The sequence below is a fragment of the Andrena cerasifolii genome, chromosome 10, assembly GCF_050908995.1.
Source record: "Andrena cerasifolii isolate SP2316 chromosome 10, iyAndCera1_principal, whole genome shotgun sequence".
Taxonomy (NCBI): domain Eukaryota; kingdom Metazoa; phylum Arthropoda; class Insecta; order Hymenoptera; family Andrenidae; genus Andrena; species Andrena cerasifolii.
Window position 1 is genome coordinate 10,945,207 of NC_135127.1, and position 27,243 is coordinate 10,972,449.

The 27,243-nt window shown below is 49.2% G+C and overlaps 2 protein-coding genes across 2 annotated transcripts in view; one reads left to right on the forward strand and one right to left on the reverse strand.

Annotated features, from left to right (window-relative positions):
- LOC143374224 (headcase protein-like) overlaps positions 1–3,536 on the reverse strand; it is a 169,829-nt gene extending 166,293 nt beyond the window's left edge. The window contains exon 1 of the mRNA XM_076822184.1: positions 1,125–3,536. Within this exon, the coding sequence (XP_076678299.1) occupies positions 1,125–1,888 (764 nt within the window). The 5' untranslated portion in view covers positions 1,889–3,536. The remainder of the gene's footprint in view (positions 1–1,124) is intronic.
- A 54-nt stretch (positions 3,537–3,590) lies between these two features.
- The window catches only part of LOC143374227 (chymotrypsin inhibitor-like), a 56,541-nt gene continuing 32,888 nt past the window's right edge, over positions 3,591–27,243 (forward strand). The window contains exons 1-3 of the transcript XR_013086624.1: positions 3,591–3,605; positions 3,811–3,899; positions 5,073–5,166. The gene's annotated coding sequence lies outside the window, so the exon portion shown is untranslated. The remainder of the gene's footprint in view (positions 3,606–3,810; positions 3,900–5,072; positions 5,167–27,243) is intronic.

Here is a 27,243-nt window from a genome sequence, read left to right on the forward strand (position 1 = left end):
ACCGTTCGACTCTAACCCTCTTGAATTTCAATCGAATACCGCGAATTTGAAAAAATACGCGTAATGGGGGTGCTTCCTTGCGAAATTATCTGCGCGTCTCCATTGGACATCGATTTGTGGAATTTAAACTGATGAACAATTGCGCAAGGTGATTTTCTTGATCTATATTTCTTTTACTGTGCTTCACTGATCGAGCAAGGGAAATTTTAATGGTATTTAATCATGGATTAAATCAGATTTGATGAATCACGTGACATTTCGATTTGCACACCTTTCAATTTTTGGGGTTTTAAAAAGCTTCTATATTCCGTGCTTATGTTACAAAAATTGTACGTTTTTACCCCTCAAAGGTAACATTTGTAAAGTTTGTTTAAATTAAATTGCACTGGTACTAATGTAACAACTTTTTCATGTAACGTTAGAACACTGATAAGAATATCCATAAAAAGTCCATAAGGATGTTATGAACATTGAATATTATGCAGAATAGAAAAGTATTGATAACGCTCTAAGCATCTATCTGTTTGCTGACAAAATTAAAAATAGAAATCTCATTACCATAAATGAATATACATTCACACAAATATCACGGATACATTACAGAAATTGTTCCTATTATTCTCACAGTGCTGCTTAAGTAACGCATGTGTATAATGTACACAGACTTACGTGACTGTGTAAATCAGGGATTGTAAAAAAAAACCGAGCAATTCAAACACCTCTGCAGTTTAGTAAAACGACAGAGCACAGTAAGGAAATGTGTTTTTATAAAGAAGTTGATTAACCATAGCCATCATAAAAGTGGCAAGCTAAATATGTATATACTGGAACGATCCGACTATTTTGCATAATTTTAAAGCAACCGTTAACGAGTAAATGACTTTTTGTCAGCTGTATTACTGGAATAACAAGAATACCTACATCATCCTACTTATACATTCAGATTCTATTGTCAGATGACTCACTCTGCACCGTGCATTCAACGAATTGCCCTAATTGCCATCTATTCTTACTTGCTCCGCACACTCATACATTCTCAAAACTCCTCTCCTACCTTGTGCACCATTCAAGAAAGGGTTCACCCGATGAAAGAGGTAGATATATATAAAAAAAAAGAAACTCACCGTGCTCGATCACTGAAGAAATCGACCTTGCTCTTCTTCTTCATGATAGCCTGCGGTTGATGAAGCGGGCTGACACTGGGCTCGCTGGTCGCTGGCGGTGAACTCGACCCGGTGCTGGATGACAGTGAACCGGCCCTTCCACGGCCAGCCTCGATCAACTGCGCCTCGGTGGTGCCCCGACCGTTCGCAGATACGTGATTACCATGGCCAGGTGGCCCGGCCGAGACGGCCAGCGAGGGCCTCGTGTTTTGACGGTTGCGCCGTTTCTTCTTCTTCGCCTCGTTCTCGTCCTGCCTGTTACCGGAAGCGTTGGCACCGCTGCCGGGCGGCATCCAGTCCAGGTCCTTCTTCAAATGGCCGCGACCGCAACGGCAGCCGCAGGCTTTGAACGCCAGATCGTAGCCCTTCTTCGTCCACAGATTCTGATGGCGTTGGCGCTCGGACCAGCTACGAGCGCGGCCGCAGGTCTTCAGATACGTGAGCACGGTCTGCTCCCAGGCGTCGAAGCACTCGCGATGCATGAACTGGCCGACCGGGCAGTTGTCGTTGTTGCACGTCACCTTCACGGTGTCGTGCAGCGCGTTCAGACGTATCAGCGCGTCGCCCCTGAGACACTCACCGGTCGGTGTGCAGCAGCGGGTCGTCTGGCTCATCAGCAAGTTGTTGTTCTCCATCGCGTCGTTTAAAATGCCGCTGCCACCGGCCCCGCCGCCGTTCTCCATCAGTGCACCACCGTGGCCGTTCGCGTGACGCCGTGGTGCCATCACTTGTCCCGATGGTGTAACGTGGAACGCGTCACTCGCCGTTTTCGCTCGAATCCTCTGCTCGGCGCGGCCACGCGGGAAAACGGATTATCGGGCAACAAGCTGGGTCGCGCCACTGCAGGCTGGGAAACCTGGCTGCACACTCGGCGCGCAGTGCGCGGCTGGCGATCGACCAATTAGGATCTCGGATCACTCGTTGACACGACGGGTTCCACGACAAGCACACCGATTATTTCATCTTCACGCAGTTCCCGCGTCTCGCCGGTCTCCTGTCACGAACACCCATTCAACGATCGGATGGATTTAGGGACGCGCTCGGGTCGCAGAGACACACCGCGGAAGTATTTAGTACTTGAGAAAAAAAGCGCGGTAGTCCGAGGAGACGATCCGAGCCGGCTGTCATCCAGCGATCCTTTTTGTCCCCACCCAGCCGAGAAACCCGGGAGATGTCAAGGTCAATGGGCGCCACCGCACGACAGCACGATCCTTGGCGCGTCTGATATTGCCGGGAGGGCAATTTCTTCTTGCCGCGGCGACGATTGTTTCCAGCGCAACGAAGTCAAGGTCAGCGTGGCTCCGCTACGCCGCGACGCGGTTCAGTCGGTACGATGTCGGCGTTTAGCGGCACGAGAACTGGCCCGTGTCGCGGGTAATGTTCGCGGAATGTCCCCCGTGCACTCGGTCGGACGACGATTCTCTGGAGAGCAACGCGTCGTCGGGATGGCTCGCGCCGAATGTCAGGGTCAACCGGGGGGGCGCAAAGCGCGCGCAGCGTGCAACGCAATTTCGCGATCGTGAAAATGTCGTTTCCCGGTGACGCGTTCCACGGCAGTTTGTCTCGTACACCACCGCGCGCACAGTAGACGGCCGATAGACGGCAAGAGGTAGTAGCGGAGAATTTGATGCGAAAATACGTAAGCTATACCGAGGCTCCTTCCTTTTCTTTTTCCTCTCGTGCACACACTGAGAGTCCACGACGAAAAACACTCGCTCGCACTAAGGGTGCACCAGTCACTGAGCACCGGCGACGACAGCGTGCCGGCTGCCGTGGTTCGGCGCGCGGGCGAGCGCGAAAGTGAGGCCCCATTGGGTGAAAGCGAAAGCAGCATGGTGGGGGTCACGGCTAGCGCGCCAATCGATGCGCGCCGTTGTCGTCCCTCCGACGGGCGCACGCTACCGTTCTATGTTCCCCTCTCGCTTCCGCCTGCACCACTGTCCTTGTCCCACTCGCAGATGCCAGCCGCTGCATACGCGAGCGCGCGTTTTACTTTTCGAAGCCGGCGAGCAGGCCTACGAGAGGAATAATCCTCGAGATGCGTGTGCGCGCACGTACGTGCAACGCGGGTGTGTGCGATGCCACGACGCGGCTATAGTTCGATGCGTGTACCACTCGAAATTAACCCGCAAGAGTCGTAAGCAATTTTCAAAATTCTATTCCCACTCGATTGAATACCGTAGTCGAAGGGTAAGTATAGGTTGGGACAAAACACTAGCGACATCCAATTAGCACAGTCGATAATAGCACTCCTGGGTCAGGGTGGTCAACATGGCGCCAGTCCCGCGTTTTTTTTTTTGCGCAACGATGTTATGTACGCTCGAGTGTAGAATTATCAATTCGGTCGATCGCGTTATTTCCGAGGCGAGGGCATTGTTGCTTGAAAGTTTTCGCGAGCTTCTCTGGCATTCGCGGAGCAAACGCGTACGTGTCCAATTCCACGTATGTATTTCTAATTAGCAATGACTCAGAACGCTCGTTTTAACATGCCAATTATAGGCGGATCTGTTACATTGATGCATCTGATACGTTGTTTTCTCAATTAGTCTTTTCAGTCACGAAACTCCTTTTAAAGTTGTGTATACACAATCGACCCGACCTGCGCAATATTTTCTACGTTTCTCAATGATCTGTTTCGTCGCTCAAGGTTGGCACCGGTGAGTTTTCGTTATCGAGAAACCTATAACTGCTGTTTACACGGATAGAGTGTCGTTCGAGACCCAGTGCACATAAGTGGTAAGAGGCATTTGCTTCTTTAACACGCGGGTTATCGAACTGCAGCGAAACGTCGTCTAGGTTATGTTATCGCATCGCGAAATTTAGTTGTCGAATAAATATTTCGCCCTGGCTCGGTGCCAGTCGCCAGTATTTCGCAAATGCGTACAAACTAGAAATCGTCGGTAAGATCGCGAGGCGTTTGTTTTTCTGTTCCCCGAGTTAGGGCGCGGACTATGTATTTCGTCCTGAAAATTGAACATCACGCCGCTTTGAAGCATGGCGTCGTAGGTATCGCACGGTCTCGCGGTCAGTAAATAACCTATGCATATACGCCGGTGTCAGTGTACTGTACTCGCGACAGTCTCTTTTTCTCGAATGTGACTCCTGTCGTGTGTGCTCTGGCTTGAAGGGAAGCCTGGCTATGAAACGGCTACGTGTCTCGCGAGGTGTAAATATTTACACCCGCCGGCCCTTGGGTATATTACGTCGAAATTCAACAGAGAACTGTTGCTATTCTTTTTGCGTCGCGAACTTGGCTCGGCACAGCCTGTGTTTTTGCCACGCAACCTTTTCACACGTATTCACTCGTACTCTAGCCGTCTGCTGTTCGCCAAGAATTTCTATATTCATTCGTCGTTCTTAGTGTTTACGGTGCGCTGACACAGTCATCTGCTGTGGATCAGCCTTTAGGCGAGTTGAGTGCCACTGGCAGCAAAAGCGCGCGCGAAATGTCGAGTCGTAAATCATCTCTAAATCGCTCAATTTTATTTTTACACTTTTTGTGCGATCTCCCGTATTTTCTAACAACATTTCCTTACATTGTTTCCTTCGTTTAACTTGGCGATAGAGATAGCGTGGTATATATTAAGCGTGGGTTGAAAATTCATTGAAACGATGAAGTTAACCTATTACGCACACTTGGTACGTACGCATACATCATTCGAATGCATTTTTCTGTTATATAGAATTGACATTACGCATCGGTGATGGGTAATTATCGAGCTCCGAGGAATGAAGAATCGCGAGTGACGTTCTCTCCTGCTTCGTAATTTAAAGCGTGCAAGCGAGGTATTCGCGGAAAGTCAAACATCGTCGCGGTACGTGGTCGCAAAATAGATCGGCCATCTTTAAATTTAACCAAGGTTGTGGTCCAGCGATCTTGCAACGTTTTATTTTTATTTTTATTCTCAGATGCCGGCCGCTCAACGGACGTCGAGAGCCACTTGACGAGATTTATTTGGAATCGAAGGCGCTATTCTGGACCTACATGACGATCGCCGATGACGTGAGCGCCTGCACATGAATCTTTCTTTCCCGTTTTCTTTTTAGCCGTTATTACATGCATCGAGAGAAATCGCTTACCCGTGGCTCGTGACAGGTGTGCTCGCGAGGCCGATCTCGCGGAAAGGCATGGGTTATGTTTACTCGGCCACGGCGCGATTCTGAAAATATCGTTGAATGCGTTTATTGATAAATAAATCGGGGCAGCTCTCTTTCTCTTTATCGGGGCTCTCGGCAAGCGAATTGCACAAACAACGCGCAGATTATATATTTAATGGGCAAAGCGTTGCGTTGTCGCTTATCGAAACGTTCGGTTTATCTGCGACGAAGGTCATTAATGGCAGAGATTTCTCATTCGGCGGTGTGCGAAAGAAAAAAAGTCCCCTGGCACGAGAATAAAATGCACGAAGCACACACTGTGAATGGGGAAAGTAACGATTCCATTCAAGTACTTGTGGTGAATGATTTCAAGGTACCTTTTTAATCGGGATAAGGTGCATCCGCGAGGATTCTAGTGTGAGAATTTTGAAGGAAATTCGGCAATGAACGTTACCGTTCTAAAGCACTTACCGGTCACGATATTGTAACCAATAAATCATTAGTACTTACACTGAATTATTCCGTGCACATTGTTTGAATAATTGCCCGTACAGAATATGCTGAGGAAACGGTACATTTTTATCCCATCTCCGTTATTCAAATAAACTTTGCTCGCTGCTGGCAAATAAAACGCTCTTAGTTCTTTGTTATCCGAATAAAATGATTTACAAGCGTTCCGCACATTATCAAATTTCCTTCAACTTTGGCCAATATAATCTTGATTCGCGCGTCACGGGATAGCCACAACGATGGCAAAACAAATTAGAAATTGATATTTCCATCCTATAGATAGAAATATCTTTAGTAACTTTAGACTTTGCTTATCAGGTCGGTGTCACTGGCCTGTTATATACAGCGAATCCGCTGATACTTTGCGACACCAATAATAATAATCCAATCCCTTTCCATCGAATTATGATATCCCTCTTATCACCAGCAGCGCGCGCTTTCTTTTTAACCGCGCTTCGCAAACCCCCGCGTACCTTCCACGCCGATTGAAAATCCCAATCGCGAGCCTCCACCCCGTTCGTCGTCCGGCCACCGAAGTTTCCGTCCATTCCCCTTATCGCCGGCCGTGTGTCCTAAATACGAACGTGCTCGTCGTAGGAAGCGAGGGAAAAAAACGGGAGAGGGAGACGATTATCGAGAATGCCAGCGTCTGCGAATTTTTATCACGCGATGCACGTGTTCGTTCGAGCGCGCATATTGCTGGCGATTATCGACACCCACGCGGGCGTGCTCGCGAAAGGGCCTCGCGCGGACGAGCGTTCCCAGCGCCGATACGTATTAAATATTAATGGGAAACACGGTGCGCCGACGAAACGTGACCCCGATCGCGCGCCCGCGCTATCCGGCTAGGATATTTGGCGTAATTTTTCAGCATGCTCCCGGGGGGCAATGGAGGGACAGCACCGATATCGGGAGCACGCGTAACAAAGAGTCGATTTTGCCCGGCTGTCGGCTCGCGTGTGTGCTCGTGCGACCGAAAACCACGAGGCGAGTCGGCTCCTGGGACACCGGGGAAACGAGATACGTATTAGATTACGTTGCATAATTTTATCGGCGATCGTAAAGCTGTTACGAAACGTGAGACTCCCAATTCTCTAACGACGTGAGCCATAAATAACGCGTGTTGATCAAAATAACGCCAGGCCATCCTTGATTCCGGCTTCACGGTTCCGTCGATACCACTCGGCGTATCGACTTACGTCGAGCCGTTTATTCTACCTATGCGAATAAAAAGGCGCCCGAGAAATCTTGCCGAATTGTAGCCGTCTCCGCGTTACTTTCATGTTACTGCCTCGGGGCCTCTGGCACTTGTGCTCTCAAGCACTACTGCTTGCGAATCCCCGGGATTTATAGTCTCTTGGGCTGATTTATTACATATATTTGTTTCCTTAGTGTGTTCATCTACACACTGTGAATATTAGTTAGCACTGAAGATGTTAGATGTTACTTCAGTAGAGACTCGCAATCGATATATCCTTTCTCTCCGAACTAATTGAATTTCGAACGTAAACTACTTTGGTCCTCCTCAAACACAACGCAACCCATCTCTCGAGCATTCTCTCGCCTTTCCTGCCCCCAAATGCCCTTCTTCGTAATCTTTCCCACCAGAAGACCTTCTCGCAGACGAAACACCAGTGGCTCGAGCCACGACAAATAACGCGTACGTGACAAAGAGTCACCCTCGGCTTCCTTTTCTGCCCCTTCGTTTTTGTTTAAACATTCCGCGGCCGTGTGAAGGAAGTTGCTCGGCATTTTACGATTCTCACGTGACGAACACCCGGACACGGCGATAAATAACACCGCGCCTCGCAGTTGCCGACTTGCAGCGCGCGTCCTCGAGTGTTCGCACGACGAGCAGCGAATCCGAATCTCCGCGCACAATGGATCCCCCGGGCTGTTTATATCGAATCGTGTAAATATTGCACGGGGAGGGAGGGCCGCGGTGCAACGGGGAATCCAGGTCAGTCGGTGGTTGAGTTTCGTGGAGGTTTAAGCAGGGTGCAGCAGGCACCCTGGTAACAGGACGACGCGGAGGCAGCCGAAAAAGGATAATCCAGCGTCCTCGAGAGGGCCCCGCATGAAAAAGTTGTTTTGATCGTTTCGGGTTTCTAGGACGGTGGCCGTGAATGAAGCTGGTATACACGGCTCGCTCGAGGGGGTTTGGGTACTCGGGGAGAACCAGATGTCACTGAAAGGGACACGGCCCTTTGCTTCACGCTTTCAGAAGCGTGCTTAGGGCGGCCGATTAAAAAATCCAAGGGTGAGGCGACCGGAACGGAGATATCGCGTAACAGTGGAGACAATTGGCCGGAAGAAAAATTTCTTTCATTCGGAAACAGAGAATCGAGGGGATCGCGTAGGGAACGCATTGTTGCTCCCTTCGAGGGAGCAAGCAAGTAACGAAGATTAATAATTTCCACAATGATTTCCCTGCGCGACTGGCTCAGGCCACTCGTAGTCGTGCGAGCCTTGGGTGGCGGCGTTGACTTCCTGCTAGGCCAGTGGTGGCGAACCTATGGCCCGCGAAGGCTTTTTGAATGAACCACGCGTTGATTTTTATAAACTTATTTTTTGTATCACAAAAAAGAGAACAGACAATATTAAAAAATTAAAGGGTAAATATCAAATATGTTTATTACTAACGAATATTTCGTAATATATATGTGCTTTTCTTTATTCTTTGTTCATTCAAATACTCAGTGAAGAGGCCTGGTGTGACCTGGTGCGGTAATTCATGGTATCGCCCCATTGATATCAATTTTTTCACGTCGACCTTTATATATTTGCTCTTCACTTGCAAAAGTAAAAGTTGTAAAACAGAATGGAACCGTAAACCTTTTGAGAGGATTTTAAAAGTGAGAACCAAGGAAAAGAGTCAACTGTAAAGTGTTTCTGTTAACAAAGTTTCCGTGTTTCCAAATTATTGGTACCCTTTTTACCACCCCCGCACTTTCTAAGCAACGCCACTGACTTAGTGACACACGAGCTAGTATTAAAAAAATTAATAAACAAATTTTGAGCCAACTTCTCAAAAAGGTTCGCCACCACTGTGCTAGGCTATACGGTACACTTGGATGTAATTACTTTTAAACCTGCATCAGAGAAAGATTCGTCCACCGAGAGTTGATGATACACTTCGCAGTATTAAAATCATCCCCCTCGACGTCCACCCTCCTCGCGACTCAAAAACGAGGGAAGGAGAAGGAAACAGCCACCCAGGTCCATGATTCGATTCCATCCCCTATGCGCGTGTTGTTCGAAAGGGTGTGCTGGCGAAAGCAGAGATTCAAAGTGCCGCTGCAGTTTCGCGCGGCAGCGGCGCCGGGTGAGGCGGGTGGAGGCTGTCGGTCGCTGGTTCGCTCTCTGGATGGGGGTTTTGAAGGTTGGGGGCACCGGGTTGACCGTGGGGTGCTGTAAAGCGGGGGTGTAGGTCTAGGTTCAGGGGCGGCGATGCCTGGGTGGGCGTGCACTTTCGGTTTCAGGCTGCGCATGCCCGCTGCACCCTGCTCCTCTTCCCCTGCAGTCGGGGGTTGTATGCGCTCGTAAACTTTCCAGCCACGTAGAATCCACCACCACCCCCGCGCGCAGTCGTTGTTCGTGCTAGCGGGGAGCGCGTCGTGTACGGCCAGCTCTCCTGCGTCGCTATTTCGTCCGGATCGAAAATCACAGGGCCCTCGATGGACGAACGGATTCGTACCCCTCTGTTCACGTTTCAATTCTCCAATTCCCTCGCTTCTCTCCCCCCGCGTTCCTCCTGCTTGTTATATACCCACACAGCTATCGAGCAGCGCCAGGTCGAAACGAATGCGCCCCTTTAGGATCCCTTGCCATCGTTTCGGCTCTCGCCGCGCTTACGCAGGCAACTCCTGCGAGAATCAGGACCTTTCCAGATGGGACACTTCCCGTGACCCGCGACTCGTACGTCGAACATACCCACGCGTTCTTATATTGTTTAATAGCTGACATTCTAGGTGACATTCTTTTTCTTCCTGCAATTCGCTTTTCTGATTTTGCAGGCTCTCTTTATTACTATTTACTACTAGCAAACTACACTCGCGCTTCGCTTCGGGCATAAGAGATTTTGAGGACTCCATGCAAACACATTTCACCCATTTTCACCACCCCTCTAGGGGTTGATTAGGGCAACATCCTGAAATTGGATTTTTAGCATTTATGCGGGTAACATTTCGAAGTAAAAACCAAGTTGATTTCTAATCGAGCATAAGAGATTTTGAGGGATCCGTGAAAATATATTTCACTCCTTTTCACCCCTTTAGGGGTTGGTTAGGGAAAAATCCTGAAATTGGTTTTTAGGCATTTGTGTGGGTAATCTTTGTGAGTAAGAACGAAGTTGATATCTAATCGAGCCTAAAAGATACATACGAGAAAATACATTTCACCTCTTTTCACCCTCTTGTGGATGGAATTTCCAAAGATCCTTCCTTAGTGGGTGCCTACGTCACGAAAACAATATACCTTCCAAATTCCACGTTCCTCACTTTAATTTCACATCTCTTTTTATATTGTAATTATTGTTATCTTCTATATTTTTGTGATATTTTCTTCTATTTTTGTGCGGTTTAATTAATAATACTCTTTTTCGTCCTCGAATTTTTCACGTACTTGAATTTTTTTAAATTTTTTTTAAAATTTTTTATAGATTACACTTGGACCCAAAGAGCGTCTCTAATAAGTGAGTACTTACGCCCAAGTTACGTACCAGTCGTAAATCGCGAAGTGTTGCCCGAAAGGCCCCTTGGATCGTTTTTACGCCACGTTCCGCATCGCCGAGAGTGAGGAGATTGATCGAGCTCGAGCGGGATTATATAATTTGTCCAAAAGGGACCGCGGCCGACGTTGACTGACGGTTACGGTTTTCACGAAAGTCGCCTCGGCGATTGGGAATCGCGGCCGACTCCCGCTTCGTTTCTCTTCCATTTATGACGAACCACGCCCCGGCGTGAGCGAACGCGCCAGAATCACTGGGGGCATCGTATTCCAAATATCAAGGGTTACACGGAGTAATTAATTACGTGCTGTAATTCACGTGGCCCCGCGCAAGCAATTAGTTTCTGGCTGGGAGGCAGCCGTATACGCTTTGCGTTCCCCCGCGGTCTCTCGCGTCGCGAGAGTTTACCCAGAGAATTTCATTCCGCCTTCAAAGATGCGCATTCTCGCTGCGACTTGGCTTCGCGAAACGCCGGTGCTGCGATCTCACATGGCCGGCTGATTCCGTTTAACGGATAATTACGCCCCTGCGAGAGACGAATGCCAAAAGGAAGAACAACGGGCAGAAATACCGACCGCATCATCGGAATCGAACGCAGAAGCTTGCTCGCGAGGCCTCGAGCCCGGTGCAACGAACGAAAATCGACGTATCTGTCGAGCGTGTAGCGGAAAGGGGCTTAATTAACAGCCTTCAATCTACCTGCTGTTCCCGCTAATGGCTGACGTTGCGTGAGATTCCGGAGAAGCGCAGGCAACGAATAATCGCGCCGAAACGCGCGGGCAATGGAAGAAAACTCGGATCGCGGAAAAGTAAACGCAACCCCCGCGACGATCAAAAAGACCGCGGCGATGTTTCCTCGACGCTGAACAGAGGCACAGTGGGGGAGGGGGGCTGTGGAGAAAAGGCGGGACGATCGGCGGAGTTTTCGGGGCCGTGGTTATTTGTTCACGGTGGACTCGGCTTATTTCCGTCGCTAGGCGAAGCTATTCATAGCGTACCGACATGCAATTGCATAAAGCTAGTGGATACGTTGACCCTAAGTGTTACGTAACCCGCGTCTAGTGCCAGCTATCAGCGGAACGATAACACAGCCGCTCGATAGTTGGCCCGCGTTGTATATATGTATGAGAGAGGCCGTTTCTGCCTAGATCGTTGTATTATTCGCAATCTCTTCGTGCCTTATCTTTCGGTAACGTCCATCGACTTTCGAAGCAACCGTTCCGTTTGTAACGTCGCCGTTACTGCGATCGCGGAGACTGCGCGTCCCATCGGGCTCCCCATCGGTATCTCTCCGCCTCCCTTCTCCCTCGTGTACGTGTGGGAACGTTACGGTAAACGACATCGGCGGGCATCGATACTCGCGGCAATAACGATCGTCCTCGATAAACGGGCACCGCGAACGGTTACGGGTAAAACAATCGGGATTAAAGTCGCGGCCGATAAGAGCGCGATGAGCACACCGACGAAAGGATTACAGGCATTACGGGACGCCCTCGATGATTCCATTTATCTGGCAGATAACTTTCGCGCGGCACGATCGCTGACCAAATATCAGGTCATCCGGTGAGTCGCCGGGCTTTACGTCTTTGATAACTTGTCGCTGCGGCAACGTGCACGGGGTGAGTCACTGGAGTGGCTCCTTTGACTCTCGCGTTCCTTTTCAATAGACGGGGTATATACTTCTGGGGAGAGGGAGATTATTTGCGGCGGTATTTTTACGGGCAAAGATCGTTGCTTGTAAAGATAACGGGCCTGTTTACGAAGTACCGAAGCTATCGCGCAAAGTGGCGATCTCTGGGGAATAGAGGAGCATCTTGGCGACGCGCGCAGGCCCACCTGCAAATTCATCAGCAAAGAGTGCAACGATCTACCGGCATCTGGCAGCGCACAGGCGTTTAACGCGCGCGTGGTTGAATCGCAAACTTTGCCTCGGGCGAGTTGTAGAAATACACAGCGGCGAGCGAAGTTTCCGACAAAGCGTGTCGGTTCGACGGCTCCTGGAACGCTCGCCAAGATCGAAACTGGGTTACGCGAGGTAGCTTCGAAATAAGCAGGGGCGTCGGCGAAGCGGACTTTGCGGCAGTTAGCCAAACGAGACGAAGTGCAAGGGGTGTTATAAATTATGGTGCACTTCGTCGGGCGGTGGATGGATCCACTGTACGCGCGCGAGTCGATCATCAGGACTTATAATCGCTAAAATTGAAAGGTCGGAGTGACGAGTGGCTCCAAGATGATCGGCGGAGCTGGAGCTCGGAATATTCCGTGTTAAGATTGAAAAGCAGATGACTAGCCTATGAAGCTGGCTCGGTGGTCGTCACCCGATTCCCCGGCGATCCCCTCCCAGCCACGTCACATTTACATTTCTCGGATTTCCTCTAGCTAACCCTCGGTTGCGCGCACGTTTTGTTCGAGAACTGGTCCGACGAAAGATACGTGTCCAATCTGGACCCTTTTGTGCGCATCTGCAGGCTCGCGCGTTCCCGCTATTCAACCGCTGAACTTGGATATCTGACCGCGAGCCTCCTCTCCCAGGGATTAAATCTCCTCCGTATAAATCCGATTCAAACGGGACGACTCACTTCGACCGGTTCGCGTGCGCCTCCGCGGGGTGTGCGCGCCTTTTTTCGGCCAGCCTCGTGTGGCGAGTTTGAATGGAGACGCGTGTCTTTGGCGAGATCGATTCCATGGTACGAGATTGATCTAGGAAGCGGGTTTGCACGCGGTAGCCTTAGGACTCGCTCTCCGCTCAGTGGGATTTGTATTCCAGCGAAATGAATGCGGGGTGTTTCGAAACTCCGGCGCGGACTTTACTAGCGCGATAGAACTCGTGAAAATAAACGAAGAGGCGTTAACTTTTTTTATTTACCGTCATTGTAGAGGAAGTATAGTGCATTTCGAATACCAGGTTGTTTAAGACGTATAAAAAATTACGGCGGAGCATGGGAACAAATAAAACTGCATAATATCATAGGGAAACTAATAAACTTTTATATTTCAAACTTTCAGTAAATAATAAAAAACAAAAAGCAACTGAAACTTTGGTCTAAATGAAAAATGACATTACTTAGTTAGCAGGTCATTAGCCCCTATTAATTACGGTGTTACAAATTAGATAGCGCTAGTAGTTTATTGGATACTTCGGTATTCCAAATTACCAACAGTATTCCAAATATGCCGCACTTCCTCTATTTCATTCTTTTTTGCTTGTTTTCTATTTTAACACTATTTCTTTTTTCCTTTCTTCCGATCATTTTTGTTTCTGCTTTTACGTATTAGTCCTCTGCTGGTTTTCTCTATTCTCTATGTACGAAAGGGTTTTCCCGTTTATATAAACGAATAAATAAATATAAAAAGTGTCAAAGCATCATTTGGCAGCCTCCTGTGTTTTCGCGCGAACCTTTGGATTTATTCCTCCATTTGGCTCAAACAATGTAGCTCATCCATCCGATTTTTCATCGCCCGTATCGCACGATCACGAGCTCTACACACGGTTTCCCCCGTTTTGCACAGAAAACGCAACTGTACTCGACGGAGGAGATAAAAGCAAGTTCCGCCGTTCCCCGTACCTAGTCGCGATAGTTGCACGTCGTCGTATTTCATCGGTGGCTCTCGGGTTCAAGGAATCGTCCATGCTTCGGTAGATCCCGGGGGAGAGGAAGTCGCATCGTTTCGTCGTTTATCGAACGTCTGTCTCTGCGGACGGACGCGGGGCAGCCATAACCGCGGCGCGTACACGATAATTGCACAACGGTGATTCACGGCGCGCATTTGTTTCGCCGTGGCCTGAGCAGAGGGAAGAAGAGAGAGAGAGAGAGAGAGAGGGAGCACCGTCGCCTTAATTGCCGAGCGAACGGATTTATGCCAGCGTACGTGCGCCTTGCCGTGGCGTAAATTTAATTACGCTCGTATCCGGACACCGTGAGCGGGGGTAATTAAAATATTCGGTCGCAACGCGCGGTCGCGTCTTCGAGAAGCAGGCCGCTCCTTCCTCCAGCTTTGCCTTTTTCCACGACCGAAAGACCTCCACCAACCTTTGCTCGCAGGTATCGCGCTCCTTATCGATCCCAAGACCCTGCTAGCTTCCTCCGGCTTTTAACGTCGAATTGTCGAAGCCAGTGCCAACTAGCTGTGCCGACGCCGCACCGATAGAACTTAATCAAAGGGTTGCCGTTTACGGTCGATTCCCCCGGCCGCTCGGAGCCATCGATTCAGCTGGCAAGCTCGATCGCCGCGAAATCCGCGAAAACGTGATCTGGGATCTTATCTGTTGGCCCAGTGATTTACGATACACGCTGGTGTGTACAATTCGACCGATAACCGGACCAGCCCGAGCACGAGTGCCGCGGCACGAGAGAGCGAAGTGTCAGCCGATCACCGATAACAGCCAGCCATCAAAGTGCTTTCTAAGATCTAGCCGTGGGGTCAGAAGCGGGGCTAGCGACGATTTACGACGCTTATTACTGATAGAGCCGTACCACTGGGGGAGCGAGGCTCGCGTATCGCGAGTCCCGACGCCTTCTTTAGCGACCACCTCGCGATTTTTGGAAAAAACACATCTCGGAAATAACTAGTGCGTAAGTGGCTCAGGGGTGGAAACAAGGGGCACTGAAGTGGCTGTAACTTTATGCACGGACAATCAACACCCTTCAGGGGTCTTTCACTCTGTGGCGCACTCAGGATTTAATCTTGGGGGAGCCGAGTTGAAGGGATACAAATATTTTTAACGCGAATTCGATAAAATTCATTAGGCGGTTATAAAAATTGATTTAGAGAATAAAATTCTGCTCTCTTTTCTTTTACAAAGCCTCTTCTTTGGGCGTGCCCCCTCTGGGTGCTCCACTGCTTTCACTCGCTACTCCAACTTCTCGAATTCGAGTTCCCAAAGGACTGATTCGATGTCGAACGCTCGGTTCCTGCATGTCGAATTTCTAGGAATGTTTTCACAGCGAACCGGTATTATGTACACTCGAAAGTGTTTTCTCGAACGGTTTCCAGGCTTACGTAAACCACGTGGCCCTGCGAGAGCCCCTCGTCCGCGTAAAACTGCCGCGAGAACGAGAGGACACCATTAGCTCGCGATGTTAGACATTAGGGTCTCGGTCCAGCGGCCAGAAATTCGCCCGTTGTCGAGCGACAGGGGGAATCGCTGCAATCGCCTTCTCTCCCACGTATCGAGCGAGCATTCGCGATTAGATATCGGGAATCGCCGGGCGACGGTTTTCTAGCTACTAGCGCCGATTAGATAGGACAATAATTGCGGAACAATGACCGGCCGTCGGCCGTTAGCACCAGGACATTGGCGTTGCAGCGGGAGCTCGCCGCTCGAATCGATACCGGGGCCAGCCTACGCTCGTTTTCCCCCTCGACCGTCGATAATTTCGATACCGAACAAATCGCGATTACGCGTATATACCTGTCCGTTCAGCCGTGAACGCTGAATTTACAGCGCCGGCTTTAACACCGTTCCACGCTCACCCTTCCCTCCCTCGCCACTTTTAAATCGCCCCCGCATTTACGGCCGTTCGTACATCTTTATTATCGAAACACCGTTATTTAGGACCTAGCGGAGTTTCACGGCTGCATCGGCAAGCTTTTCGATTCCACGGACAGTCCTTCCGATAGCGCTAAGTGTTTGAGAAAGTTCCGCAGGATCTGTCGGAACACTGTGTAGGTAGGGGTGGGTTGTAGCTTCGTTCCAGCTTAGTCGAAGCTTCCTTGAACAATGTGTAATTACGCTCCACTGATTTTTCACCCAGACCGATTCGTCCGATCGTTCTGTGCGTGGGAGTATTAGAGTTGGATGTTGAGGAACGAATACATCACGAGCTCCTTTCTTAACGAGGTATGTGGTTTATCCGAGACGTTCAAAGGTTCCAGCATCCCCGCGGTACGTAGCCAGCCGTAACGCTCCGTAATAACAGTCTGCTTTGGTCGCAAACGATCGTAAAACTGCCTTTCGTATCTCATTATATAAATGCTGCGCGTGACTTTCATCTGGCGAACGCTGCGTTTTGCTGCGAAAGATGATGATTGTCTATAATCTAATTGCTGTTCCTCGTGTATTAGGGAGTCATAGCGAAGCCATTAGCGAGGGGTACAGTTCCTAAGCAGTTACCCCGTTACGTTTATGCGTTTCGCATCGGGACGGGTGTGCAGTATTTCCGCGAACAGATGTGTGAGCTTGAATGGCGCGAGGCTGCTATTGAGGAACAGGAAGATCTCGGAAGGGTAAGAGGAAACGAAAAGCTTGGAGGACTTTCCCTGACGTCTAATAGCAGACGTTCGATACCCATCCCTCGGGCGTCCATTCTGTTCCCGTGCGGGAAGAGATTCCGCTCGTAAACGAACTTGCAGCCTATAGAAGCGAGCAGTCGAGGCAGACGCACGCTATCGACCAGGCTGAACGGCAACAGATTGAAAGGCGTAGCAGACAGGTAGGCCGTGTATCGGCGCAACGCGTACGTAACAGTCGTTACGTTAATGACCAGCCGCGCGCCGGTGAAGTACGTAACCGAGCTTTCGGTCAATAATGAGCATTACGTTCGCGAACGAGAGCCCGGGGACGGGGCGAGACTAATCGATCCTGCCTGCCTGGTGAATTGATTTCTTTTCCTCCCGTCGGAGCAAAAGTACCGTGCAGAAAAATTCATGCGCCTCTAACTCTTCCAATCAATTTCCTAACGCTGTTAATGAACGGTGACGGTGACGCTATCGTCGCGGAGCATTTGCGCAACAAAATCGCGAAGGTCAAGTGCGTTGAAGAATTGAGGACCTTGCGGCAAGAGTGGTGCAGAGGAGTAGAATAAAACTGCTTGTAAAATTATTGATTTAACTTAAAGAGGGAGGTCTACCTAGAATTTTTCGAAAAATCGATTTTTGTATTTTCTTGATGTACATCTTGAAAATATTCTCTGAAAATGTCGAGTTAATCCGACCAAAATTGACAAAGTTATACGCGTGTAAGTAGTAGATGTTCCTCGGTGCAGCGCTCAGACTCAAAACTGTTTTCCTCAAAATCACGTTTTCAAAGTCAGTGACAATTAATGGACTCAAAAATTAATTAACCGATTTACTCGAGACTTTGCCGGTTTGTTTTTAAAAATCTAAGCGCTATCGGGAGCTTTTCCCTTTTTTGTCTAGATTTTTTTTTCACTCGAAAAACGAGCGATTTTTTGCCAAATATCGATGCTTCAACTTTGCACAGCCGTGATTTTGTCTCAAAATAATTTTTCCAAATTCCGGCCCCATAGCGCCTAGATAATTTCGTATGTTATCTAAAAAAATTCGAATTTTCAATTTTACGCCTAAAAGAGGGCGTTTCGGGCATCGTCTATAACTGACAAACCTTTCAATACTTTTTACCACAAAAAATACTGAAATACCCGTAAGATGTACTCTTTCCAATAGACCAATGTTTAATAATAAAAGTTTATCGGTTTTTCTAGAAAAAATTCCCAAAGGAGCATGTTGTTTTGGCCGTTCTAGGTGGGCCTCCCCCCTTAAAATTAATAACGGACCACTAATTAAAAAATATATATTTCCATACAATAACCCAGTTATTGAGTTGATAAGTTTTTATTTCTATTTTTTGAAGAAAAAATTTAAATCTAGAACATTCGTATTGCGCAAAACGGGAATGGGTGCAGATTCAAAATTTGCAATAAATCACTCATTTGTTATCGTATTTGCATTAAACGGTGCATCACTCGAAGCAGAATTTTTTATATATATATTACACGTCATAACTCAAAAACTGTCGAAAATGGAGCTGCACTCCTCTTGCTGCAAGGTGCTCAATTAAATTTTTTGCTAGCATGGAAGAATTACAGGTTATGAATTTCTGAGAAAGATCAGCAATGGTTTGTGGAATGTTGTAATCGAAAATCGATCTAGTGATCTCTCCGTTCTCTTATGGAGTAGAAACACCTTGAGTTTCAGACGCAGAATTGTTGCTGGTAGATTCTTTGCATCTACGTGCGTAAGCCACTTTCCTGCTATTACGCACGCGAATTGTTCCTGAAATCATCGCCACGCAATCAACGGTCGTATTAGAAGAGAAATCCGCGGCGACTTCCCGCTGTTTTGCGACCATAGTCGCCCCTGCGAAAGCAAACGCGCGATTCTGTGCTAACATGTGTCACGGACCGTAAGCGATCGGTTCGTAGCAGTGAGCCGGCCTAGGTTCGTGGTAATCCAACCTAAGAAAAGGGAGAAGGAGAAGTGTAGAGGGAGAGAGAGAGAGAGAGAGGGAAAGAGAGAGGGAGAGAGGTGGAGAAGAGAGAAAAGTGGGACAGAGGATTTGTCGGAGGGCAACGACCCGTCGGCCTAGTTTTAAAATCCAAAACAAACCTGGTGGTCGGCGCGTACGGTCCGAGCTCGCTCGGTTTTCTGCGCGAGCGGCGTTCTGCGCGCGCGCACGGGCGAGCTACTGCAAACGTTCCCCTACGCGGCCGTCCTGGAGGGGGCAAACCCCGTGGGTTTCCGTCCCCTCCGTTCGCGGCACGATTCCCGCGCGCGGCGTTTACGAGCTCGTAAAACCTCGCGCGTTTTCTTTATCTACGGGAGGCCGTGGCTCCGTTCAAACGATACGGGAAGCGCGATTGAAAAATCCGCCGCGCGATTTAACGAGCGCAGCTGGAACACCGTGGCCCTCGCGAGCTTCCAGTGGGAGGAGCGGCACGCACGATCTCGTCGCCTTGTCGTTGCCTTCTGTTTGGGGAAATTTATAACGGGCCTTTACGACGCGCGTAAAAATACATGGGCGGCCGACACGACCCGGGCAGGCTCTCGGCCGTGTAGCTTTTGGCAAAGGCCTCGCCTTCCCCTGGCGCTCGAGGACAGGCCGAAGCACGAGGCACCCCATCACGCGCGAGTCACCGAGGCAACGAGACGCCTCGATCATACGCCTTTATGGCCGGTATTTATGGTTGGAAAACGTTGCCCTGGTAGTTAGCTTATCTATATTTCTCCTTTTGTTTTCAATTCCACCCGTGATTCTCGGGCCGCCGTAATAACTCGGATATCGCCGAACCAGCCGGTAGCCGTAAACCGAGAATAGCCCTATAACTCGGTAAGTTATGACGTCACTGTTTTCATCCGACCCGCGAGCAAGCGAAATGTAAAGAACGCGACACCGGGGGGGCTGTTCGCGCCCCATGGAACCTTCAGGGGGCGAGCATGGAGGATTGTTATCGCGAGAGAGCGGGCGTGTTGCGCCGCTGCCTCGTGATAGGCCACGTTCTTCTAGTCGAGTCTTGGAAGTCGTGTGGAAATCATTAGGGAAATGCTGGTGGTTACGATCCTTGTTTGCTGGATTAAATGTTGTAGCGATCAGATCAATGCGCTCCAACCATTATACCGAGGTTCTAATTCACACAAGTTTGGACTTTGTTCATACGTGCATGTTAACCCGCCGTGGGCACACATATTTCCGTACCTTCCGTGGGCACACTGGGTCGTTTATGTCCATGGCTGTTTTTTTTTACTGTTTTTGACTTTCAAAAAATCTGGAAGAATTATGGGATATTCATGCAAGTCTCTACTTTAATATGCAAGCGTTATTTGAGTCAAATGTTGAAAGGATCGATTAGGAAAAATAAAAATTCGAAGGAAGTTTAAGAAAAGAGGCAATTTGCCCGGACATGAACGACCCATTGTGCTCGCGGCGTGTTAAGAACGAACGAAGACTTGCAAACCTCTTCACCCGGCTAGGTTTTTAATAGCGCGTCAATTATTCTTGAGGGTATATCTGTCCAGTACTGTGTTATCCGAAAAAGTGGGTAGAAAGTTGGAGTAGAAGTGGGCCCAGAAGGAAGTAGGGGCATTAATACTGATGCGAAGCTAGAGTGCCACGGACGATGGTTATAGGAAAGCATAATTCCCCATTGGGAAGGCATCGATTGAACGAAACCTTATACTCAGGCAGGGCTGAAATTCGAGGACGTCACGCTATGGCTTTCTTCCTTCTATGAATTAGTGAGAAGGAAATTCTTGGGAGGCGGACACGATTTCGGGTTGGCAGACGGTTTCGTGCCGTTATTCGGGGAACGCGAATACATTCGGCGGCGTCGTGGGAATCGGGGATATGATTTCGAGGAGGCTAGTAATTTTTAGGGTTATGGTAGCCAATCGCTTGGATATCGACGAGGCATTCTTCTTATTGCTTATTACTCGCACGAATAAATATACAACAACTTCGGAGGGTGGCCAAATTATTATATCCAAAGCATTTTCGTCATTTTTTGGGATCATTTTAAAATGGATTTAATACGATTAAAAAAAAATAATAAATTTGCAACTAAAGGTTCTGAAAGGAAACTTTCTTAGCTTTCCAAAACACTCGTGAAAATTTGAAAAGTACCTTTTTTGCTGTGATTGCGAATAACTCGGCCAATAAAAATCATACAACAAAACCAAAAAAACGAAATTAAAGAGAAATGTTTGCTCTATAAGAGCTCCTCGTTGGATTTACCGGGAAACATTTTTTTGGCCCATGCATATGTTCAAACTAGGCACAAATTTTTGAAACCTCATTTCTCGCGCTTCATCTTGATAAAACAGTATCATAATGGTTGAAAAAAAAATTCAGTCCCTGATTCAAAAACTACTTAGAAACTTCAATCGTTAAAATGCGTTTTTTAAATATTCTTTGCGACCATTTTTCGCAGAGACACAGATAAACTTACAAAATTTCAAACCTTTTTGTTTGAGTATAATAATTTGGTCACCCACTGTACGTCACCTTACTTCGTCACACATTCTACCGAATATATTCAGATCTGTATGGACTAGTTCTGGTCTCGATGGAGCATTTAACTGGACGACTTCTGAAGTCCACGCTATACTTAGACACTCACTATATTATTTAAAAAAAAGACTGGATAATGATTCCACGATATTTCAAGGATATATTCCCATCTCAGCAGCCGCATATCGTAAAACGAATTATTGACATTCCTCGGCAATGCGACAACACAGAAGCAAGCTACAAGAACAGATCAATAAGTAGCACGTCCGTTCCGCCGTACAAGTTGGCCGTCGAATCCGCTGAACGATTCAGGCCTCGGCGAAACGTCCAGCAGAATTTGTTTACGAACAGCCATACGACTCCATTGTTCGTCGGGGAGGGGTATCAGGGTTCGTGGCGCTCTGATTATGCAAATTAGCGCGCATTCATCCGATCCCGGCATTGTTCGACGTTATTGGAACCGTGCGCCGGACGAAATATAGGCTCGGGGACGCATCGCGGCGGCCGGCCCGGCGAAACGCGTGTTGCCGATTTAAACGAAACAATTTCGGCCGATTCGAGGGTGCCGGCCGCGCGTTTTTGTTGCGGGCAACAAAAGACGTCCCTGGGAGCCGGCTATGTGGGGCGATTCCAGGCTGCGCACACGAGCACGGGCCCGCGCACCCATACCATTTACCGTCACGCGCAACAATCATGACGTATTGACACGCATCGCTGAAAGCTGACATTTATAAACAAGCGTGTCGTGCCGTGGTACACAGAGGCTTTCATTCAGCTCGGGCTTGATTACACGAGTCGCGAGTTATCGGAGAAGGGGCCTTGCGAAATCGCGCCGGTTTCTCGCGAACGGGGGGACCGGAGCGTGGATGAAAAAAAGAAAAGAGAAGAGGAACTGCGACCAACGTAATCCCTTTCTAAGACACCATCTGCGAGCTTGAAGCACGAGGCGATTAATTGGATGACTGTGATTGGCTCGACGGCCCCGGGGCCCGCGACGCACGCGAACCAGGGTGAATTCGATAGTGTGGCAGTGATTCTGGCAACGTGTGTAATCAGGCGCGGGCCTGTGACTCTGTAATCGAGGATAATCGATGGTAATTGCTAATCACGCTGCGCGGGCTAATGCCGGGTTTGATACGCTGATATTCAGGCAGGAATTAGTTGTTGTTAATTCTTGGGAGGCTCTTCGTGGTCTCCGGGAAGGGAGTTAGAATTATGCGCGCTCTTCGAGTCACAACCCCGACGGTTACGTGTGTTCGACAGGGCACACAGATAATTCCACGTCGCTTTTTGCTCGCCTCCATGGTCAGATTAATCAGACTGTTTTCCACGTAATCACGAGTCACCGCTCGAGGGAATCAGAACGAGGAATTCAGACGCGACGCTCGTGAGCGGGCGCTTTATCGTTTTTCCCCGGCATTTCATCTCCGTGCACTGGCGCACAAAGGCTGCCTCGATGGTTACTTACGATAGACGGGGCCTCTCGTAAATCGTGGACGATAAGAAACGATTATTGTCTCGATTGCGATCAGTTACAGGGACGGCGGGCTTCGCGGTGAAGTATGAGCTTTCACGCGAAAACAGGCATTAACCATCTCACTGTTTAAGGGACAGGGATGTAACACCGACAGAAGTGTCCATTTTTTGTTGTATATACTGCTCGACACTATTCTCTGCCGAATGTACGATTATAAACACATTAATTGGAAAATAAATGTCTAAGAAAGTGCAGAGGTATACAGTTTTCTTAAAAATCATGCGAGAAGTAAATAAGACAGAGATTACAACTTGAATACCTACACGAAATTTACATATAACTTTAGAAGACTTATAACGAGGGCTAATTTATTGCGACACATTTTTTTGACGATAAAGTTCCTGAACTTTGAATAGTCACTTGTTTACAAATTCTTAAATTTGAAACAATATGCCATCTTCTTCTAATAATTGATAATTTAAAACAGTACCATCTATGTATCACACGATACACTATTTACTTTACAAGAATTTCGCTTAACTTTTCGCGTGACCGATCGGTGAAAAATGCTTCATTATTAACCACCCAGCTGAAATTGAAAAATGCATCATGCGCACGGTTTTCTCGTCGATATTCTCTGCAAAAGTATCCAAAGTATTTGCATCCATTTTCACCTGAAAACCCTCACTTATCCATCGCGAAGATTCCCCTGAAGATTTAATAGACAACATAGAAGTTTAAATTTCCCCAAAACTTTCCCAGCAGAAGCGTTCGCCCAGAAACTTCTGCCCGACTAGAAGTGGCATTCTTCAAAGCCCTCTGCCACTCAAAGTATCAAAGTTCTTCCTCCGTTTCCCCCCGTTCGCCCAGGTGAGGCCACAGAACGTCTCCGAAATTTCCTTGTCGATCACGGTGCGCTAACGACTTTCGAATAGCGTCTGATTCACGAGCCAGTTTCCACGGTCACATCTGCCGGCGGTCGGATGAAAATCTCCGGCGGCGGGGAGGGAAGCGGATTGAAAAGAAGCGCGACGTTTTGTACCCGGCCGTGTTTTCTTTGTCCCGTCGTCGTATGCCTCTTCTTTACGCGGCTGCCAAACGTTCTCTCCCGACGCGACGATAAAAGCGCGCTAATCGCATTAGCAACTGTGAAGTGCAGTGAACCGCGTGCCTCGTCCTTGAAAGCTTCTCTCTCTCTGTTTCTCGAGGGTCCTCCAGAGAAAAGGGCCCATCTTCGAGTCCTTGGAGCCGGTGTGAATCGCTGGGAGGGAGCTTTCGCCGCGGCTGCTCGCGCGGGCCCTTTCTCGCGGTCCCTTCTTCCTCCGCGCTGACGTCATCGCGTACGTGGAATGTAAATAACGGTCGGGGCCACCTACCAGGCCCTCCGTGCCTCTCCCTTGTGTTTTAACGCGGCAAAGGGCGCGACAGACGCGTCTGCGTAGAAGAAGAATCATTGGTGCCATTCGTCTCTGACCACGTGCTACGCACACTGCTACCGAGCTTACGTGCGCAGTATCTTTATCCCCCAGCCAAGTTGTTCCTCGAATTTTTCTTCTGCTTAGAGTGGGTACTTAACTCATCCGGCATGATATAGAGCCGTTTCCAAACGACACGTTTACCCCGGGCTTCTTCGCCCGCCGTTCGAGGAACTGGAGCGAATAAATGTCTCGCGCAGAATTATACATCGGGTCGTTCGAATCATAATTAAACACTCGCCTATCGTTTTTCCCTTTGGCGGTTCCAAGGGCCCGTCCGCGGCGGCCGTCTCGTGGAATACACAGCCATTCCGAGCAAGCCAATTAACTCGAATTAAGGGTACTAATTAACCGAAGGCGCACGCTCGAAGGGGTACACGGTTGTTGGCATCAATGATTCATACCGAACGCTAATTTTCAGCGCGGCCCCGCAATTAGCCGCGGAGTCGGCTTTAATTGATCGACAGGAGTCGCGTCTGCCCGAGAGGAGCCCTCGCGTGCAGGTTTCGGCTGCCGAGACGCCGGCTCCGATCGGTCGAGTGCGCGGAATCCAGTCCAAGCACCATGAAAACCAGTCATTGACGTTGATTCGAAGCCAAGATCTAGTCTCATCGCTCAAACTCGATCCCAGCAGATGCAGCGGCTCGTCCCGCCGACGCTCCGCGCCGATGCAACAGCGACGAGGAAAGAAATCTAGAACGTTTAACCTGGCTTTACCGTTAGGCAATGTTCAGTCTCAGCTGGCCGACGACCAAAACGAGCGGCCCGCCGTTTTCAGGCCTTCCTTATTCGCTCCCCTAATGAATAACGACTCTTTCCAGCGCCTTATTGGTAATGGAACGTCCGACGCGGATGAGAAATAACCATTTCAACGGTGATACATTACTCGATCGTTAATCGTTAGAGCGCTAACCGGCCTCGTCCATAATGTCCCTCGATCCCCCCACGCTCGCTGAAAATTCGCCCGCGATTGTCCGCTTCTTCCACTCACGACGTCCAGCAGAATCCCTTTCCTACTGTCGCCCCGCTGTTTCCCTCCACCCTGCGTAATTTGTCCGCGAGTTTCTCCGCCGGTCGGCGATGTTAATTTTCCAACGGTGTTCCGCGTCCAGCGGACTGTTTCTTTTCCGCGACGGTTGCGTAAGCCGTCGGGGGAACAAAGACGACTTAATCGTCTACGTTCAAGGAGAAAGTCGATGAAAACGATCGCCGGGCTCGGTGGCATCGTGACGAACGGCCGGGCCTCGGAGAGTGGGTCATCGGATAGGACGGCGGTATAGGAAAGGACAGGATCCATTCATACATCCCAAATTCGGTGAATCTCGCGATCGCATCTGGCCGTTTCCTTTCGTGGAAGCAACCGTTGCGTAACCCCGCCGCGAAAGCGGGACCGTGCGTTGCGCGAACGGGATCGGCGAACGTGTCGCCGAGAGAAGGGGATCACGAAAACGTCGTTTCGAGTGTGTCGAACCGATCGTGGCCTTTTTTTTTCTGCCCTTTATGGGCTCGACGGTGTGTCGATGGAATAAAACGACGGGACAACGGCGCGCGCCCTCGTGTATCGCTTCGCGCACGAACGGTGGAAGCGAGCCGGCTCGAAGCTGCTCGTGACTCCAAATTCGACATTTCTTCTTGATGATAAATAAAATCTAGGGAGTATCTGGGGAGCGAAGAATAGAAATTTTAGTCAGCTCGCTGTAGCTTGGAAGACTTCACTGGCCACGTGTGAAGCCACAAGGATGTACAATGATATACGGTGCTCGCGGCGGCAAGAAAGGCGTCGCGCAGACGATCGTACAAAAAAGTCGTCCAGTTTCGTGAGAAGAGCTGCTCGCGCCACATGCTGGATCGCCAACGAATTCCAGGTCCGTCTGTCGTCGAAATCCGCTCGTCGGGCCCCACGCCACGGAGCGAGCCCGTTACGACGAATCGAGAGACGTTAAGCAGGCGCGTTGTTAGCGAAACACCGCGGTATCGTCTTAATCGCGCGATGATTAACGATCCGGCTGGGAAAGACAAGTGCCGTTTCGCTTCCCGTTCGCGAGCAACTTATTACCCGTTGCCGCGCGTCGTTTCTTACGATCCCTGACGATCTTTTTGTTGCCGATACGATGATTATCCTTTTTTTTGCGGGGCTTGATCGTTCGGTGCGATAGAAGCGAGGAAAGCGTTAGTAGTGTTCGCTTGGTACCGCACGCGATCGAGTAGTCGAATTTGTCGGGCTAACTGTGGTATCTGTGGTACATATTTGCGACTGTGGATTGGTCACAGTGGCGCGCTCAGGATTGAAATAAAAATATTTTTAATTAGGTGATTATAAAAATTTATGTAAAGAATAATATTCAGTTTCCTTTTCTTCTTACAACGCCTCTACTTTAAGGGATGCCAGGGCCCCTTGGCCCTTAGTTTTGGGGCGCCACTGATTGGTCGTAACAGATACATACAGTAGAGCGCAAAATGATTTCCATATTCAGATGCTAACGGGCTTCCATCGCAGAGCGCGAGACCCTTAATCCAGTCCTTGCAACTCTGCGATAACAGCCGATCAGGTTCAATCCCGAGTGATCTAATGCAACTAAGTCACGACCCTCGCTGATAGATATTCCATCGGGCGTATAGGCAGTTTCCACGGTAATTTCGAGTTAAGCCGCGTATTCACCTGCGCATTCGCCCCGAATGTGCATTCGGCGCGCACCGATTTTTTGCCCGTTCGGAGCTCAGCGCGCGTTCGGCGTGCATTCGGCGCGCATTCGGCGCGCGTTCGGGGTTGAGTGAAATTTGCGGCGTCCATTTCATGGTATTGTTCGGACCCGAATGCGCGCTTTGATGGACCGCCAACAAGCGGATCGGCCCGAATGCGCGCCGCGCCCCGAACACGCGCCGAACACCGGACGAGCAAAAAATCGGTGCGCGCCGAATGCACATTCGGGGCGAATGCGCAGGTGAATACGCAGCTTTATGTGAAACACTTCTGAATGGGTGTTGTTCAGCGAAACGTAAAGGAACTTGGCGATAAGCCACGTTTCCGTTCCCTCCGCTGCTCG